At 40.3% G+C, this 20,010-nt stretch overlaps 1 protein-coding gene across 2 annotated transcripts in view; it reads right to left on the bottom strand.

The window, feature by feature from the left end:
• Positions 1–17,066, bottom strand: part of DCP1A (decapping mRNA 1A) — a 55,221-nt gene extending 38,155 nt beyond the window's left edge. For both annotated transcript variants that reach the window (XM_011947286.1, XM_011947287.1), the window contains exons 1-3: positions 16,823–17,066; positions 14,331–14,371; positions 11,594–11,721 (exon numbers count right to left, since the gene is read on the bottom strand). In XM_011947286.1, coding sequence (XP_011802676.1) covers positions 11,594–11,721; positions 14,331–14,371; positions 16,823–16,957 — 304 coding nt within the window. In that variant the 5' untranslated portion in view covers positions 16,958–17,066. The remainder of the gene's footprint in view (positions 1–11,593; positions 11,722–14,330; positions 14,372–16,822) is intronic.
• Between the last annotated feature and the right edge of the window lie 2,944 nt (positions 17,067–20,010).

Raw genomic sequence — 20,010 nt, 5'->3', positions numbered from 1 at the left:
CTTAGGGTGGAGGAAACATGAAAAAGTTGTCCTTATTAATGATTAGCTTCCAGTAAAGAGATGCCATATCTAACATGCACATAAAGTAAAATTATCATTGTTTTTGGTTAAAACTACCATTACACATTGGTCTATGGCGAGAATAAGGTCTGAGAAGAGAAAATCAAGACTATATACTCTTTCCAAACAATGGATGAGTACTGCCGCTGAAAATGACCAAGAAAAAATGTGTACATACCCTTACTGTCTCTCTGGTAGATGAGATTGTCACTATTACTAGCCCAGTCATTCAAATTTACAACCAATTACTCTCAAATCACAGACCTTAAATCATTAATTTTTATCATTAATCTATAGGGGGTTGTTTTAAGAATAAACGTGCATAGCTTTGGGCTTAATGTAGTAGCACATTTCATTAAGAATCCTGACCCAGCTGTGGCTAGTGTAATCCGAGCACTTTGGGAGGCTGAGGTGGGATGATCGCTTGAGGCCAGGATTGGAGACCAGGTTGGTCAACACAGCAAGACCCTATCACCACAAAAAATTTGTAGAGACCCTATCTCTATTTAAAAGAAAAATATTTAGCTGGTGTGGTAGCTCACACCTATAGTCCTAGCTACTCAGGGCACGGGCTGAGGAAGGAGGATCGTTTGAACACTACAGCCTAGGCAACAGAGTGAGACCCTGTCTCAGAAAAAAAAAAAAAAAAAAAAGAATCTTGACCCTTACCAAGAAGGTAGAGTTTTGACACAGAAAGTTCTAACGTCCTTTAGTAACTTCAGCTTATAATTTTCTAAGAAAATACAACATAGCCTAAGAACTAAAAAAAATTAATAAAATTCTTTAAAAGTGCACAGTAGTTTTAATCTATATGATATAGCAGCTGGTAAAGTGCTTGGCAAATGACATATTCAATAAATGTCACTGAATTAAGGTATGTATCTAAGTTAAATAATTACCTTGGTTAAAAACCAGGTAAAACGCTATATATATATATATATATTTTTTGAGATGGAGTATATATATGCAATTTTTTTTTTTTGAGATGGAGTCTCGCTCTGTTGCCCAGGCTGGAGTACAATGGTGCGATCTTGGCTAACTGCAACCTCCGCCTCCCAGGTTCAAGTGATTCTCCTGCCTCAGCCTCCTGAGTAGCTGGAATTGCAAGCGTGTGCCACCATGCCCGGCTAATTTTTGTGTTTTTAGTAGCAATGGAGTTTTACCTTGTTGGTTAGGCTGGTCTCAAACTCCTGACCTTGTGATCTGCCTGGCTGAGCCTCCCAAAGTGCTAGGATTATAGGTATGAGCCATTGTGCCTGGCCTAAAATGCAATATTGAAATAGTTTTTGCCAAAGAAAATCATTAAATGCCAGAACCAACTTTATAGAGCTTGATGGTACTGCAAACCTATATTATTAATACTTTCAATTGGCCAGGTTATACTGTAGACTGTCTAGCTGTAAGAAAGAGAAAAATCAGTTCTGTTTGCTTTTACAAGTCATGCGCCACAAATGCTGCTTTGGTCAGTGACAGACTGCATACATAACAGTGGTTTCTTAAGATTATAATACCACATTTTCACTGTACGTTTTCTCTTAAGATGTTTTTAGATGTACGAATTCTTACCAATGTGCTACAACTGCCTCTCACATTCAGTACAATAACATGCTATACAGGTTTGTAGCGTCAAAGCAATACCATATATTCTAGGTGTGTAGGCTACGTCATTTATGTTTGTGTAAGTACAGTCTATGATGTTCATACAACAAAACTGCCTAATGACATCTCTTAGGACATATTCCCGTTGTTTAGTGACTCATGACTGTACTTTGTTATTGATTCACATGCCAGGTTTAGATTCTTAAAAAATTCCTTAGAACACACTTTACAGAATATTCTTGGGGCATTTTGTAATTAAGTGATACGTAAGCATATAGATATTTAAAAAAGATTCCCCATTACTACTTTATTACTAAGAGGTGTCCACAGTGAAAATCAAAACACCTCTGATACTGGTCTTGAGGAAAAACATCTTCTAAGAGAAGTATTACTCAGTGAGGTGTGCTGCTTGTAGCAGGTATATATTGGGTTGGTGTAAAATATTTGTAACCACAATTACTTTTGGACCAACCTAATAGTGAGGTATGTTGCTTGTAGGAGGTATGTATAATAGGCTCACCACCTTGCTGAGGGAATAGTGAATCACAGAAGCATGATTTCCTCATCACAGAAGAGCGGCCTTTGGAGACAAGTTTCCCTTGAAGATTAGACCGGAAGTGTACGAACCCTGTAGCTGCCTTTTTAGAGGCTGGTCTCCACATGGAGAACTAACAGTCCTAGTACCATTTACTGAATAGAACATTCCTCTCAGCATTTTCTTTAGAAGTGATGAGAGAGATTTTTAGTCTATTGGCCCAATTATTTTATTTATGAGCCCTTTCAAATCTATTTATTCCTAAGTAATCTTTGTTAAACTATGTTTTCCTAGGAAACTTTCATTCAAGTTTTAAATTTATAGGCAAAAGTTTTTCACAGTGGCTTGTTTTTAAAAATGCGTGTTCTCTGCCTTTAGTTGGAACATATTTATATTTTTATTTCTAATACTGCATATTATACCTCCCCTTGTTTTTTTAATGATTGTTGCTCAATCATGTTATAGTGGAATTTTTTGTTTTGTTGATCTGCTCTATTCTATTGAAATTTCTACTTTTTGCAATTAATTTCTACTCCTTATTTTCCTTCAACTTTACTCAGATTTCCCTATTTTCCTCCCTAAATTCTTTGGATGAATGGCCTATATTCGGCAATTTTTATAAACCGCTAATATATACTCGAAAAAAACTCAAATTCTCTAATTGCTAGAAGTAGGATTTTTTTTTCTTTTTTCTTCTCAGACATACTTTATCATCAGTTAATGTCAGTAGCAGAACTGGACAAAATTTTCATTACTGAGAGACTGAGAGTAGCAGGGTTTTTTTTTTTTTTTTTTTAGATGGAGTCTCACTCTGTTGCCCAGGCTGGAGTGCAGTAGTGTGATCTTGGCTCACTGCAACCTCTGCCTCCTGGGTTTAAGCAATTCTCTGCCTCAGCCTCCTGAGTAGCTGGGATTACAGGCGCCCGCAACCACGTCTGGCTAATTTTTTTTTTTTGTAGTTTTAGTAGAGACAGGTTTTCACCATCTTGGCCAGGCTGGTCTTGAACTCCTGACCTCGTGATCCACCTTCCTCGGACTCCCAAAGTACTGGGATTATAGGCGTGAGCCACTGTATCTAGCCAGCAGGGTTTTTATATGTCCATCGTATCAGGTTTGTTAACTGTATCGTTCAACCATCCAGTAACTTTATTGTCTATGGCCAGATGTGGTGGCTCACACCTGTAATCCTAGCACTTTGGGAGGCCAAGGTGGGAAGATCATTTGTGGCCAGGAGGTTGAGACCAGCCTGGGCAATAAAGCAAGACCTCATCTCTTAAAAAAAAGTTGTCTGCTTTATCTGTCAATTACTAAAGTGGCTTATTAAAATCTGTCACTATAATTATGGATTTTTAACATTCAATTTGCAATTCTGACATATACTAAGTATATATCATTCAAAATTATTTTATCTTCTAGGTCACTTATTCCTTTCATCATTATGTGGTAACTTTTACCCCTAATGATGCTTTTTGCTTTACAGTTTACCATGTATGACTCACACAGACACCAGCGTTTTTTGCTTGATAGCTGCCTGATAAATCTCATTCTATTGCTTACTTTCAACCTTTCCAGGATCTTAAGGGTTTTTAAAGTTTCTTGAAAACAGCATACAGGGCCAAGTGTGGTGGCTCACATCTGTAATCCAGCACTTTGGGAGGCCAAGACAGGAGGACTACTTGAGCCCAGGAGTTTGAGACCAGCCTGGACAATATAGAGACCTTGTCTCTACAAAAAATAAAAACGTATTAGCTGTGAGTGGTGGCGTGCACCTGTGGTTCCAGCCACTTGGGAGGCTGAAATGGAAGGATCACTCAAGCCTCAGAGGCTGAGGCTGCAGAGCCATAATGGTGTGTTACTGCACTGCAGGTTGGGTGTCACAGCGAGACCTGTCTCTAAAAAATAAATAAAGAAAAATAATTAAAAATATTAAAACAGTATGTAGGCAAATTCTACATGTTTATCCAATCTGAGTCTTTTAACTGGCAAGTTTAGTTCACTTAACATTTGTTCTAAATTGATTGATTTCTGCCATTTTATTCTGGGCTTTCATTTTCCCATGGTTTCTATTTACTTTTTTCCCACTTTCTGGTTTTTATTGGTTTGAAAGTTAAGATATCCTATTTATGTTCTGCAGTGGAATCTTTTGAATATACAAAACCTTATTAATCAATTTATCTGCCATACCAAGCATTCACAATCTTGGAATGCTTAGGTTTGAACAGCTTTTAGTTTGTTACTGTTTTTTTGCAAAATAAAACCATTAAAAGCCAGAACCTGTTTCATAGAGCTTGATGGTACCACAAACCTGTATCTTAATATTCTCAGTTAATCAGGTTATACTGTAGAGCATCTAGCTGTAAGAAAAAGAAAAACCAGTTCTGTCTGCTTTTACCAGTTACACGCTGCAAACGCTCAACAGACACGTGTGGCTACAGCAAGAATCTGGGGAGACAACTGCTGTTGTTTTTGCTGAAAAGCATATTTTGTTCTCTTGGATTACTGAATTATTGGTTGTTTTTTTTCTTCAGTCCTCTGAATATATTGTTCTTTTGTCTGCTAAACTCAGTAGCTGCAACTAGGGAATATGCTGTCAGTCTAACTGGTGTTCTTTTGTAAACACTTAATCTTGAGCAACCTTTGGTTGCTTCTCTGTCTTTGATATCAGAATGTGTCTGGGTATGTGTGTGTGTGTGTGTGTGTGTGTATACATATATATACATACATATATATTTTTTTTGAGACAGAGTCTCACTCTGTTACCTAGGCTGCAGTGCAGTGGCATGATCTCGGCTCAGTGCAACCTCTACCTCCTGGGTTCAAGCGATTCTCCTCCCTCAGGCTCCCGAGTAGCAGGAATTACAGGTGCCCGCCACCAGGCTCAGCTAATTTTTGTATTTTTAGTAGAGATGGGGTTTCACCATGTTGGCCAGACTGGTCTCAAACTCGTGACTTCAAGTGATCTGCCTGCCTAAGCCTCCCAAAGTGCTGGGATTACAGGTGTGAGCCACAGCGTCCGGCTATATTTCTATGTTTTATGCTTGGAGCCCATTCTATTGTTTAAATCTGAGATTTATGTCTTTTATGGATTCTGGAAAAGTCCCAGTCTGATATCTACTCTTCAAATATTGCCTCTCTACAAATCTGCTTTATCATTCTGAAATTCTTATCCATCAAATGATAGATTTATAATTCTAATCACTCTGTTGTATTTCCATTTCGTCCTTTGTTTTTGATACATTCTGGATTTCCTCAGATATCTCTTCTAGCTCACCAATTCTCTTTCCAGCTATTACCAATTAACTGTTGAATCCAAGTAGAGAGTGTCTTTTAATTAAAATTATAATTTCTATTAGTTCTACTCAGCTATTTTTCAAATCTTCCTGTTTTTTTTTGTTTTTACAGCATTTATTCTTTTTTACTCTTTTACTATTTGAGACAGGGTCTCACTCTATCACCCAGGCTGGAGTGCAGTGGCGTGATCATGGCTCACTGCAGCCTCAACCTCCCGGGCTCAGGTGATTCTCCCATCTCAGCCTTCCAGGTCCGCCTGGCTAATTTTTTTTATTTTTTATAGACGGGGTTTCGCCATGTTGCTCATGCTGGTCTGGAACTCCTGGACTCAAGTAATCTGCCCGCCTTGGCCTCCCAAAGTAGTGGGATTAGAAGTGTGAGCCATTGTGCCTGGCAGCATTTTATTCTTTTCTTTTTGAGACAGAGTTTCACTCTTGTTGCCCAGGCTAGAGTGCAGTGGCGTGATCTTGGCTCACTGCAACCTCCGCCTCCCGGGTTCAAACGATTCTCCTGACTCAGTTTCTCCTGAGTAGCTGGGATTACAGGCATCTGCCACCACGCCAGGATAATTTTTTGTATTTTTAGTAGAGACGGGGTTTCACCATGTTGGGCAGGCTGGTCTCGAACTCTTCACCTCAGGTGATCCACCCACCTCGGCCTCCCAAAATGCTGGGATTTCAGGCATGAGCCACCGCGCAGGGCCTTTATTCTTTTTTCACATTTGCTGTTCTTTCTTTTTACTTTATTTTATAATCTGTATTTTGTATTTACATCTATTAGAGTCTCTAGCTTCCATGAACTAAAGTCTTTGGGAAGGGTTGTATAATCCTGCTGTTTGTTGTATGCCACCTTTCATTCACTGCAAAGTATTTCCTTGTATATTTAGTAATTCTAGACCATGAGACATGTCTGATATTCCTGGGTAACCTGGGCTAAGAATGTATGTTGCCAGAAGGGATCTACATTTGCTTCTGCCAGATGCCCTAGAGTAATCACCAGCTGATGATTAATTTTATGTTAATTTCTTGACCTGGGTAAGAAATGACACCAAATGAATGGTACAACTTGAACCTTAAATGAAGGAAGACCCATGGTTATTTTTCAGGTAGACATCTTCCTTCTAACCCAAAGCCCAGATTTATTTATTTTTTATTTTTTTAATTGAGACGGAGTCTTGCTCTGTCTCCTAAGCTGGAGTGCAGTGGGGCCATCTAGGCTCACTGCAACCTTCGCTGCCTGGGTTCAAGTGATTCTCCTGCCTAGCCTCCTGAGTAGCTGGGACTACAGGTGCATACCACCACATCCGGCTAATTTTTTTGTATTTTTAGTAGAGATGGGGGTTTTGCCATCTTGGCCAGGCTGGTCTTGAACTCCTGACCTGAGGTGATCCACCCGCCTCAGTCTCCCAAAGTGCTGGGATTACAGGCGTAAGCCACCACACCTGGCCAAGACTTCTCATTTTTAATATATATATTTTTCCAATGTATACCTTAGGCTTTCTAGTAATGACCCCTGTAACATTTGAAAACAATACTTGTAAAGAGACACAAAGAGCCTGCAGCTTGTGCATGGTACTATCAGAAGGGATAGGAAGAAGCATATCACAGGCCTGCGTTATAAGCACTCCAGCCTGGGTGACAGAGCATGACTCCGTCTCAAAAAAAAAAAAAAAAAAAAAAAAGAGATAGGCTGAGCATGGTGGCTCACGCCTATAATCCCAGCACTTTGGGAGGCCGAGGCAGGTGGATCATGAGGTCAGGTGTTTGAGACCAGCCTGGCCAATATGGTGAAACCCTGTCTCCACTAAAAATACAAAAATTAGCTGGGTGTGGTGGTGGTGCATGCCTGTAGTCCCAGCTACTCAGGAGGCTGAGGCAGAAAAATTGCTTGAACTCAGGAGGCAGAGGTTGCAGTGAGCTGAGATCACGCCACTGCACTCCAGTCTGGGCGACAGAGCGAGACTCCATCTCAAAAAAAAAAGAAACAAAAGAAAAGAGAACCTGGATGACACTGATGTCCCTAGGATTCTTTCACTAATAAGATCATTTGTTGAGTCTAGGATGGAGACACAGTCTATGATATTTGGTATTTGTAAACACCTAACAAAATACCTTACTTTCATGATGGCCTTTTAAGATAAATAGGTCAAATCAGTGGTTTAAATGATTTAGCCAAGGTTGTAGTCAGTAAAATGGCAAAGCCCGGAATAGAATTCTTATCTGCAAACTAAATTCCATGCCAAAAGAGTGTTGCCATGGCAAAGCCACCCTCAGGGAAATATTCTGCAGCTTTTGTATCTAGAAATCATTTGTAAGTTTCGAAAAGGAATGACTAAATAGGAGGCATAAAAATCTAATCCAAAGCTTCCCAAGTAGTTGTTTGATTCAGGTATGGCACAACAAAGAGTATGTTGGCACATTAACTCATGCTTTAGACTTCCACTGTCCAGTAGAGCAGGTGCCAGCACATACAGCCATGCAAATTCAAATAAATTAAATTAAATAAATTAAAAAGAAGTGTTCTTCATTTGCACTAGCCACATTTCAGGCTACTATATTAGACAGTGCTGACACAGAACTGTCAATTTCCCTGATTACAAAGTTTTAGTGGATAGCACTGCTCTAGAATATGGACTGATGAAGTAATTTTATTGTTACAGTAGACTGGAAAGAACATTGGCCTTGAAGCCCGAAAGACCTACTCTTGAATTCTGCATCTGTCACTTATTACCTTTGCGAATCTTGAGCAGGTTCCTAAACAACTCTGAGCCTCTTGTTTTCTCAACCTGTAAGCTGAGGATCAGAAATAAGGTGCTAGAAATATCAGTTACTCAATAACTCCAGAACTTATAACCTCCCCATTCTTCATTGTAGTCCCACTGCAGTCTTGTGGCTGCCAAAGGCCCTTGCACAAAATAAAAATACACTGTTCCCAAAAGATTCAAGAGGTTGGACATGGTGGCTCATGCCAGCACTTTGGGAGGCCGAGGCGGGAGGAATGCTTGAACCCAGGAATTCAAGAACAGCCTGGGCAACATAGTGAGACCTTGTCTTTTGAAAACAACCACCACCACCACCACCACCACCACTTCCCCACAAAGATTTAAGAGAATCACCAAGCCTAAGCCCTTAGTGAATGTAAGAATTTTCTCTGTAAGATTTTATCTTTTTCTTGAGGGGTAGGGTGGGTGTAGGCTGGCATGTTTTATAAAGAAAAACTCATAAAAATAAATAAAACAACTTAGAACTGAAAAAAAGTTATGGTTCACTGTTCTAGTACATTAACTCCAAAAATTAATTTGAATGAAGGAAGTTGGATATGAAGGTGTAACTTGAGTTAAATGGGTCAGGTGTCTTGATGGTATTTCCCAAGAGAATGGCAGAAGAGCAGTCACAGAATCAGGTATAATTACCTGTATGCATAATCAGATACTAACTTTTTATTTAAAGAACAAATCCCTGAACAACTTAATAGCTTGCTGACCTGACAAGACTATTTTCCACTTTTAAGACTAGGTAGGTAAAACACACACTCAAGAGAGGCCTTAACACGCACAAAATCATTTTCTGTTGTCTTATCACTTCTCTCCAATAAAGCTATTCCTTTAAATAATTTCCCTAATGAAATGACCTGGTTAAGTGAGTTTTCTGTTCAACAAAGAAAACTTTTGTTTCAATCAGTTGAGAATTTTCTAAAGTAAAATGCATGAGTTCACTTTCTCCCTAAGAATGTTCTAGCTAACATAATAAATACTCCTGATGATTTTAGGTCTCATTAAAACAATTCAACCTATGATACTACAGTGGAGTTAAAGTTACAAAATACTGACATTTTAAGGCTGACCCCAGGTTATTCTCTGGATATCTGCTTGACTTTTAGAAAATAAAACCTAGTATTAGCTTGTTGTCTTATAATTTGCCTTCATTTCTTACACACATGAACTGTAAAAATAATTCCAGACAACTGAAGTTCTGATTAGTTAGCTTCTATTACTCACGGTTCAATTATATTTGTGTTATGTCACACTTTCAATTTCACAGGACTTGTGAAAAAAATACAATACAATTCATCTCAGGTTTATGCTAAATGGTAACTGGGTCCAGATAACTTTCCCTACTGACTACTTTAATAATCAAACCACTTAGGAGTGATGGCTAGATTAAGTTTCCAGGTAGTAAAGAAAAGAATTAAGCCTATTTCACTTAAAAAAAAACTGGATCTGTATTTCTTTGGAGAATTTCTCCCACCCTCTTTTCATTTTTTGAGACAGGGTCTTGCTCTGTGGCCCAGGCTGGAGTGCAGTGGCGCGATCACAGCTCACTGCAGCCTCGATGACCTCCTGGGTTCAAGCAACTCTCCCACCTCAGCCTCCTGGGTAGCTGGGACTACAAGTGTGTGCCACCACACCTGGCTAATTTTTCTATTTTTTTGTGGAGATGGGGTTTTGACATGTTGCCCAGGCTGGTCTCGAATTTCTGGGCTCAAGCAATCTGCTTGCCTCGGTCTCCCAAAGTCCTGGGATTACAGGCGTGAGCCACTGTGCCCAGCTGAATTTTCCCTTTAATGGAATATTCAGTCCAAAGAAAAGAGCAATCTGAAATAATTATACTGTTAACATTAGTTTAAATAAATCCATCTGAACTTACAGGTATTACAAAGCATTCTAATATGTCCACAGAATTTAAAATCTGAGAGGTAATTACCTGGACAAATAGTTTACTGAGAAGTCAAAAGACAGAAACTGTTTCACTTATACTTAAAAGTGTGCTACGGAAAAGAACTTGGGGGTTTCTAGCTTTAAAATAGGCCTTGTAACTTCTCATTCAGGGAATTAAGAGGTATATAATTTCTAGTAACCTTTTTCTATTTTATACTGAAGACATCCCCCAAGACCAATTACTTCTCAGCCAAATGAAATTCAAACACATTAACTTTTACTTTTTAAGTTAGAAGCAACATTTCTCCAACTATATCCTTAGATGATAATTAGAGCACAATCGTTACCATAACCAGTTTTGATATCCCTATAGTCAATGTAGAACAAACTGTCCTCAAACACTCATACCGTCAATATCCATATCAACATACTGGAATCAAGTACACTTTTTAGTACTGTAGTTTCTTGGAAGGGCTAATCTAGCTTTGCTGACTGCATCCAATTATTACTAGAGGCTGTAAAAATGCCTGAAAGAACCCTCGACTAAAAAGCAGAAGAGTTATAATCCTAACTCTCCAACAGAGTAATAGTTTTGCATCTCTGAGTCTCAGTTGACTTAACTGGCTGCCTACAGCACATAGGTTACTGTATCGTTAACATTAAAGCACCATAGCTCCTGGCTCAGTGCTGGTAACCACTAGACACTCAATTAAATAAACAGATAGAAAAACCCTACTTAGAAACATATTCAGACAAAATAAAGTAGAAAAAGTAATAAATATCTTTTAAAAAAACCCCACCACCACTATTCTGGGCAAAAATAATACTTTCTTTGTGGAAAGAATGATCTGTATCTGCTCCCATCCTGTGTGTCCCAAACTAAGTTCTGCTGCTCAGGGATGTGGGCAGCTGATAGTCCACAGCTGCAAAAAAACAAAGGCATAAACCTTATTTTAATAAACCAACAACATAAATGTAGTGCTAGTAAATGAAATAGTAAACTAAATTATATACAAAAGAATGTTTCTAGTTTCAGAGCCCAGTTTATTTATTTTTTTGAGACAGACTCTCACTCTGTTGCCCGGGCTGGAGTGCAATGGCGCGATCTCAGCTCACTGCAACTTCTACCTGCCAGGTTCAAGTGATTACAGGTGCCCACCACCAAGTCCGGCTAATTTTTTTCTGTATTTTTAGTAGAGACGGGGTTTCACCATGTTGGCCTGGGCACCCTCCTCGGTCTCCCAAAGTGCTGAGACTACAGGCGTTGAGACACCACGTCTGGTCTCAGAGCCCAGTTTAAAATGTTTGATCTTTCTAACAGACTCATTTATAATCATAAAGTATGGTTCATATTTTGTTTTGTAATTTGAAGCTTCCTAAATAATGGATTGATAGAAACTAAAGTCACTCAATTTTAAATGTAATAACTATAATAAAACAGATATACTCACAGCTTGCATTTCTATACAGAAGAAATGGTTCATGGAGCTGAAATTCCAAATCTTTATTCACTGGTTCAACTAGATTGTGCATATTTAGTCGATTCACAATGGTAAAACCATGGTAAGGGGAAGCTGACCTTAGATTTAATAGAAGAAAAAAAAATATGCAGTTACCATTTAATCTGTAGAAATGTTATCTACTATGTGCTTTATTTTCATTTCAGAAAAGAGTACGTTAGAACATACAATATTATCAGCACTTACACCTGTAAACAAAACATTTAAGTCAGATCATACTCTTCCTCTGATGAGAAGTCTCCACAGACAGTCTCTCAGAGTAAAGGTCAAAGTCCTTACTGAGGCCACCAAGGCCCCACCTGATGTATTCCCCCTCTGACTTCATTTCCTATGGCTCTTCCCCACCTCCTCCTCTCCAGCCACACTGGGCTCCTTGCCACTCTCTCTGCATGTGTGCTTCTACCTAAAGACCTCTTCCTGGATTACTGCCCCAGAAGCTGCACAGCTATCTCATCTCCTGCAAGCCTTTGTTCAGATGTCACCTTTTTCATGAGGCCTACTTGAACTACCCTTTTTAATGTTCCCAAGCTCAATACCTCTAACCTTCCTCTTTTATCCATACCACTTATTTTTAATATTTATTGTCCTCCCCCCACTAGGATGTAAGCCCCCTGCAAATGGAGCTTCTGTCTTACTTTTTTCACACATACATCCCAAGATAGACACACAGTTGCTGAATGAAATATCGTTCAATTGGATTGGCTATAATGGCTGCCCATCATTACAATAATGGTTTTTCTTGCACCAAATAGATCTTTACATAGTGCTCCTGAGTTAGACAGAAAATGCCTTGAATCCTACAATAGGAAACATCCTTGGTTCCTGTATCAGAGGGATTCGGTATATGATCCCTTACTCTTCACATGTACCTAACATTTCATAGTTTTTCATTTGTTTCTCTACAATATACATGGGGTGTTAACAGAACGCTATTCTATAGACTAGAAGACAAGCTTTGAATGATTAAGGCCTGTGCCTGAGGTCACACAAATAATGAGTTACAAATAATGTAATTAGGATTCAGTTTCAGGTTTTTTGACTCCAAATCCAAGCTTCTACTATACGAAGTAATCTCTGCAAAGTGATAGTCTGACATCCTGGTATACCTTTATCCAAGGTACACAAAATAGTCTCACATTTTCCAAACATAGTTTCTTACGTCTCATTTAATTAGAATCAGTACCATATTAGACTCTGTGAATAGTATTAAATCCAGCCACCACTACACTAAATCTCCTACTTTCTACCATCAGTGCCTCTGTATGATAACAATAAAGCCAGTAAAGTACTTTTTCCAAATAGAAACTAAGGTTCTAACAACAGAGTTTCTAGAGATTTATATTGCTAATGAAGGGAGTGAGGGTAAAGATCCCTCCTATTTATTTATCTGTTTATTTATTTCATGAGAGTCTCACTCTTTCGCCCAGGCTGGAGTGCAGTGGTTTGACCTCGGCTCACTGTAAGCTCTACCTCCTGGGTTCACGCTATTCTCCTGCCTCAGCCTCCCGAGTAGCTGGGACTATAGGCACCCACCATCATGCCCAGCTAATTTTTTTGTATTTTTAGTAGAGATGGGTTTTCACCGTGTTAGCTAGGATGGTCTCGATCTCCTGACCTCGTGATCGCCCGCCTCGGCCTCCCAAAGTGCTGGGATTACAGGCGTGAGCCACCACGCCTGGCCGATCCCTTTCTTTTTAAAAGGAGAAAGATGAATAGCAGCGAACAAACAAAGTGTCTAAGAAAGAAGAGCTTGGTGTACAAATATCAAAGAACTACACTTAAAAGAAGAAAAAAAAATGAGTGCATTTAGATAAGATCTCAAGGCTTTGTATCAAAATTTAAAAGAGTATTTGACAAATTATTTTAAATTGGCATCAATGGAGAAAGGCAATCCTTAAAAAGAAACTCAATACAAAAAAAAAGGGAAAAGACCAGATATCAGTAATAACTCCTGTTGACTCAAGCTTTAGAAAACAAGGGAAGGAAGCTGCCCCTGTCAGAGTAAGACCTTAGAGGAATCCAGGAAAACAAGCACCGCATGACTATCATATACTGTCAGTTGTCTTTAGGCCCCAAAAGCTGCCTAACAAAAAAGTTGCAATTTGCAAACCAATCTTAAAGATAATGAATTTTTGAATAAGTTAAAAATAAAAAATATGCCATTATGAATAATCCAAGCTTTCTAAAGAACTCTCAAACAAGATACTGTACAAAATCTAGAACTTCTGGGGGTTGGGAAAGAGGACAGAACCAGTCATAAAAGACAACCACCCATGTAGTAATGAAACAACAGAGGGATCGACCTCTCAATAACATTATTTTACAGAGCTAGTCTATGTATTCTTTTCCCCAAATATATATCTTTTTTTTTTCTTTCTAATATGGGGGTAGGGAGAGAGAGGCAGGTATCTGTTTTAGACTCAATCATTATTATTTTGAAATTGCTTTGCTAGACTGTTAATATAAATTCTAGTTCAGTTTATTCTGAATCATAGAAAGGCTCAGAGAAAAGAAAGAACCTGGTTAAGATTTCACAGCTAAGGAAAGATGAAAACTTGAAGGGGACTAGCAGGAAGGTTCCAAAGACAAATGTACAACAGAATTGAACCGTTTGACATTGTTCACCATCAGACTGTTAAAAACAAATACACATATTTTAAAAACTTACCTTCGATATACAAATAAGGTCCCTTCTATATCAGTTTTCTCCTATGAAAGACAATGAGTCCATTAGTTTTTTTTCCCCATAATCAGACCCCAAATAGTCCCAATGGAGAAGTAATGCTTCACATTTAAGATCAACTTGTTTTATTTCATTTATTATAAAATTAACCACTTTCGAACAGATAAAGTCTCCCTCTCATTCCCCAAATTGTGGTTACCATTTCTAATGTATGCTTTCAGTGCTGATGCATACATAAGCATATGCAATGTTTAATCCAGCAACATATCTGTATCTGCAGCATTTTTCTTTTTTAATTAGTAAAGGAGAAAATCATAGAATAAACCTTCACTTTTTATAGCTAAAATGTTTTAGCCAGATTTCTTAACTTCAAGGCTAAGGTCCTGTATACTGCAATTTCTTCTCTTTTAAAGTTTATCCAAGTTAATTTTAAAAAAGGAAAGGAATGAAATTTTTTTATAGGATACTTTGTTTCATCACTGGGGAGTTTTCATACATTTTCACAACTAGCAAAATTTGTGGTTAAGAATTCCTACCAAACAAAACCAGCTTGTCATCTTTAGAACTTGAAAAATCATGAATACTGAAAGTATACCCTGCCTCAGTGTAATTATTAGAGGCCTTTACCATAGGTCATTTTCTGTGACAAGAGTATTTAGGTTTTAAACACAGTTCAATGTTTTTTAAAAAATAAATAAGCTTATTAGTCTGCAATTTACAGCCTACAATGGACCTAAATACTTTACTGTAATCAACACATTATTAACATTTTAAATGTTAGTCATATATTGAATGTGTTGGGATTAAAAAATTTAGAAAATTGATCATCTTAATTTCTTCCAGAAGTACCATCCTAGCTTAAATATCATTATTTTCCTTCCTAAGGATTCAGAGGCTTTTTCTTACCTTTAAAATGTTAGGTTATTACTATAAGAAATTGGTAATCAGCTGTCTTACAGTAAAAGAAAACTTGCCCACCAGAAAACAACATGCAAAGTTACAACTCACTGTAAAATAACAACAAAGAGAGAAAAGATTTTTGTTATGCTCTATGTGCCAGGATCCAAATAAATAGTAGCAGCTTATTTTTCAATTCAGGTTATTATAGCTTGTATTTCATATTTAAAACAGAACTCCACAATGTAAAATTTTAAAATATTGAAAGCGTTTGTGAAAAACTAGAAAAACTCTTTAGTAAAAAGTCCTAGCCCCGTCTTCACCCTTTGTCTGCAATCCATATTTCACAAATTTATATATATGCCAAGAAAAGAAAAAGGTTCATAAAATTTCAAACTAAGGCAATGTCTAAAATAGCTACATTTAAAAAACAATCTACAATTTTATTCCTTGTGGCTTCCCATACCTCCTTCTCTTCCAGGAGGCAAAGATAAACAACGTGATTATAACAACTCTCTTCATCTGAATTAACTGTTCATAAATGCCAAATGATTTTCGATAAACTACTAATAAAAATAATCTACGCATCCGTATTATAGGGTAAACGACATACTACAGTCATCTTCCAGAGTTGTTAGTTTAAGGATTTCATATCTTATTGAAATGTGAACTCCAGTCATCAGTGAATTCAATCCAACAAACATTTACATATTATTTTCTAAGTGTAAAGCCTGTAACCGAATGAGTTAATTAGGAAAGTGGGAAATTATGCTAGTTGTTTTTAAACAACTAACAAAGCTTCAAGCAGGGGCTAACGAGAATGAGTGAACAGACTGAATGTAACTTTTCGGACCCTTTCCAGTGCACGAAAGCCAGAAAGTACGGAGTCTGAGGGGAACATTCAGAGATGACATCACCAGCATCATAGGTGGAACAAAACACATTTACAGGGTCTCTCTTGTTTGTACAAAGGTCTTCGGGGATCCAGTGAACATGGAAGCCCTTTTCCTAAGTGCCTTGAAATCTTTTCCGAAACTGTGTAGTTCGATTAAAGCCGGACCCACCGCACTCCCCCTTCCAAGAATCGAAACTAATTGGATTTTAAGCTTTAAATCCAAATGACCTCTGCGAAAGGGGCTCTCATTTACGTATGCCGGGGGAGAGGAGGAGTGTTTATGTTATAGACAATGTACATGTAATTTATCTAATAATCCGCAAAGCCTCAAGCACAAGCTTTCAGGCACCCTTTTGACCCCACCGGTCTCATAACTCCCAATGTATCTCCAAAGAAGGCAGGTCGCCCACGTCCCCAGACCCGACGCCAAGGGACTGATCCTGCTCCAATCCTCCCCTCCACTGGCTTTTCCTTGGGATGTCTCGAGCCACTTCTCTCACTCCTATCCCCCAATCCCAGGTGGACCCGACACCCCTCAGGCTCTGGCTCGGCTCTTCGCCAGTCCCTGGCCCCGTCTTCACCTCCCTGGCCTCTTGCTGTGCCCCCCACCCCACAGCAACCCGCGCGGCCCCTTTAAGAGACCGCAGCGGCCGGGCGGCCGTCCTTAGAGCCAGGCGGCACTCACCCACTGGTTGGCCTTGGGGCAGAAGGTGTACAGAGCAACCTGGCCCGTGAGGTCTGCGATGCTGGTGATGTAGGGGTCGTGCTGCTTCAGGGCCGCCAAGCTCATCTCTTGCCCAGCTCGACTCAGCGCCTCCATCTTGAATCCCGGAGCCTACCCCTCTGGCGGGGGCGGAGTCGCGGACAGGAAAGTGCCATCGAGGCAAGGTTCCCCCATCTGCGTCAGTCCCCTCAACTTCCGCCTCTACGTGGGCCTCGCGGCAGGGCGGTACGTTAGCCATTCTGGTCCGCCACGCGCACGCACCGGGCGCCGGGTTCCGGCGTTGTCAGAGTCCACGGCCCTACGACGTGGGGCGGTGTCACGGCTGCGCAGTGGAGCTTGCAGGCTGGCGCCCCGGCGCTTCCTTTCCGAGCTAAAACGACTGGGTTCTGGGATCTAACCTCTAGCTCGCTTGCCGAGTTCTTTCCAGGCAAAGGCAGGAGGCTGCCGAAGTGACGGCCTCGCGGTTCGCTGTCTGGCAGGGCCCGGGGCCACAGAAGGGAAACACCTCTGTGGAATGTGGAAATGCAGGACTCTACTGGGCCCGTTTAGAAAGCACAGAAAAGCATGGAAGAAAGGGAGAGGCGAGAAGCCTAGAAAATTACCCTAGATCTTAGGTATGGATATATCGACCTAAAAGAAAGATGGGGCAAAGTTAATGCAAGCGGAGTTTATTTGGGCCAAGCTTGAGGATTGCAACCAAGGAGCATAGATTCAAGTTGCCCTGAATATACACTGATTAGCAGAAGGTACATTTTTTTTTTTAAGACAGAGTTTCGCTCTTAGCGCTCAGGCTGGAATGCAGTGGCGCGATCTCGACTCACTGCAACCTCCGCCTCCAAGATTCAAGCGATTCTCCTGTCTCAGCGTCCCGAGTAGCTGGAATTACAGGGGCACATCACCATGTCCTGATAATTTTTGTTTTTAGTAGAGACGGGATTTCGCCATGTTGGCCAGGCTAGTCTCGAACTCCTGACCTCAGGTGATCCACCCGCCTCGGCCTTCCAAAGTGCTGAGATTACGGGCTTGAGCCACTGCGCCCAGCCCTTTTCTTTTTTTCTTTTTGAAACGGTGTCTCGCCCTGTGGCCCAGGCAGGAGTGCAGTGGCGCAATCTCAAGCTCACTACAACTTCTGCCTCCAGGTTTCAAGTGATTCTCCTGCCTCAGCCTCCCACTTAGCTGGGATTACAGGCGCCCTTCACCACACCTGGCTAATTTTTTCTTTCTTTTCTTTTTCTTTTTCTTTTTTTTAGTAGAAATGGAGTTTCATGACGTTGGCCAGGCAGGGCTTGAACTCCTGACCTCAGGTGATCCGCCCACTTCAGCCTTCTTTTTTTCTTTTTTTGAAATGGAGTTTTGCTCTGTTGCCCAGACTGGAGTGCAGTGGCGTGATCTCAGCTCACTGCAATCTCTGCCTCCTGGGTTTAAGTGATTCTCTTGCGTCAGCCTCTTGAGTAGCTGGGATTACAGGCGCCCGCCACCACGCCCAGCTAGTTTTTGTATTTTTTTTAGTAGAGATGAGGTTTCACCACATTGGCCAGGCTGACTTTGAACTCCTGACCTCAGGTGATCTGCCCTCCTCGGCCTCCCAAAGTGCTGGGATTACAGGCGTGAGCCACCGTGACTGACTCACATAAATATTTTTGTCCAGTCCTGGGAAGAGTCCATGAAGGGTTTAATTTGTCTTGCTTCATTTAAAGCATTAAGCGGATCACTCATTCCTTTGGTAAATATCTGTTGAGCATTTTAAAGCATTTGAAAGAGTCAGGTACTAGCTAACAAGTAAAACAAATCATGGAGACTATAGGGAGTTCTATCCCCGCCAGACTTCTTAAAAAGCAACATTTCTTTCATTAAAAAGGGCATGGATGCCGGGTGTGGTGACTTATGCCTGTAATCCCAGCACATTGGGAGGCTGAGGTGGGCAGATCGCCTGAGGTCAGGAGTTCAAGACCTGCCTGGCCAATATGATGAAACCCCGTCTCTACTGAAAATACAAAAATTAGCCGGGCGTGGTGGTGCACACCTATATAGTCCCAGCTACTTGGGAGGCTGAGACAGGAGAATTGCTTGAACCTGGGAGGCGGAGGTTGCAGTGAGCCAAGATGCCATTGCACTCCAGCCTGGGCGACAGAGCAAGACTTAACAACAACAACAACAACAAAAAGGGCATGATAGCCGGGTGTGTTGGCTCACGCCTGTAATCCCAACACTCTGGGAGGCTGAGGAAGGTAGATCCCTTGAGGTCAGAAGTTGGAGACCAGCCTGGCCAACATGGTGAAACCCCATCTATACTAAAAATACAAAAATGAGCCGGGCACGGTGGCACATGCCTGTAATCCCAGCTACTCAGGAAGCTGAGGCGGAGGTTGCAGTGAGGCAAGATTGCACCACTACACTCCAGAGCTTGGGCAACAGAGGGAGAAATTCCATCTAGAAAAAAAAGTGGGGCATGGTGGCATGTACCTATAAGTCCCAGCTATTTGGTAGGCTGAGGTGGGGATCACTTGAGGTCAGGAGTTCAAGACCAGCCTGAGCAACATAGCAAGACCACGTCTGGAAAGAAAAAAAAAATTGACATCCCCAACAGAATTGAAAATTTTTGTAAGATAAAACCATATTTTCAAGAAAATAACACTGAATATTTGTATTGCCTATTATTTTACATCCCAAGAACACTGTTTTTTGTGATTGTGTCGCTGGGAAGAGTCAAACTCTGTAAAATAGTTGAAGAAATTTATTCTGATCCAACTATGAGTGACCATAGCCCTTGACACAGCTCTCAGGAGATCCTGAGAACATGTGCCCACGGTGGTTGGGGCACAGCCTGGTTTTATACATTTTTGGGAGACATGAGACATCAAATACATTTAAGATGTATATTGGTTCTGTCCAGAAAGGTGGAACAACCTGAATTGTGTGCCAGCACACCTGGCTAATTTAATTTTTTTTTTTTTTTTTTTTTTAGAGATGGGGTCTGGCTCTGTTGCCCAGGCTGGTCTTAAACTCCTGGCCTCAACCGATCCTCTGGCCTGGGTCTCCCAAAGTGTCACTGATAAAATGAGTTTTTTCCCCACTGTTTATCAGTCACAAAGAAAGAACATCCCATTGAAAAAGGCAGTCAGGTTTTATTCATTTGCCAGGGAATGGAG

Source organism: Colobus angolensis, unplaced genomic scaffold (genome assembly GCF_000951035.1).
Source record: "Colobus angolensis palliatus isolate OR3802 unplaced genomic scaffold, Cang.pa_1.0 Scaffold26, whole genome shotgun sequence".
In the NCBI taxonomy this organism is placed as follows: Eukaryota; Metazoa; Chordata; class Mammalia; order Primates; family Cercopithecidae; genus Colobus; species Colobus angolensis.
The sequence above is the reverse complement of the archived record's forward strand: the minus strand, read 5'-3'. Positions and strand labels throughout refer to the sequence as shown.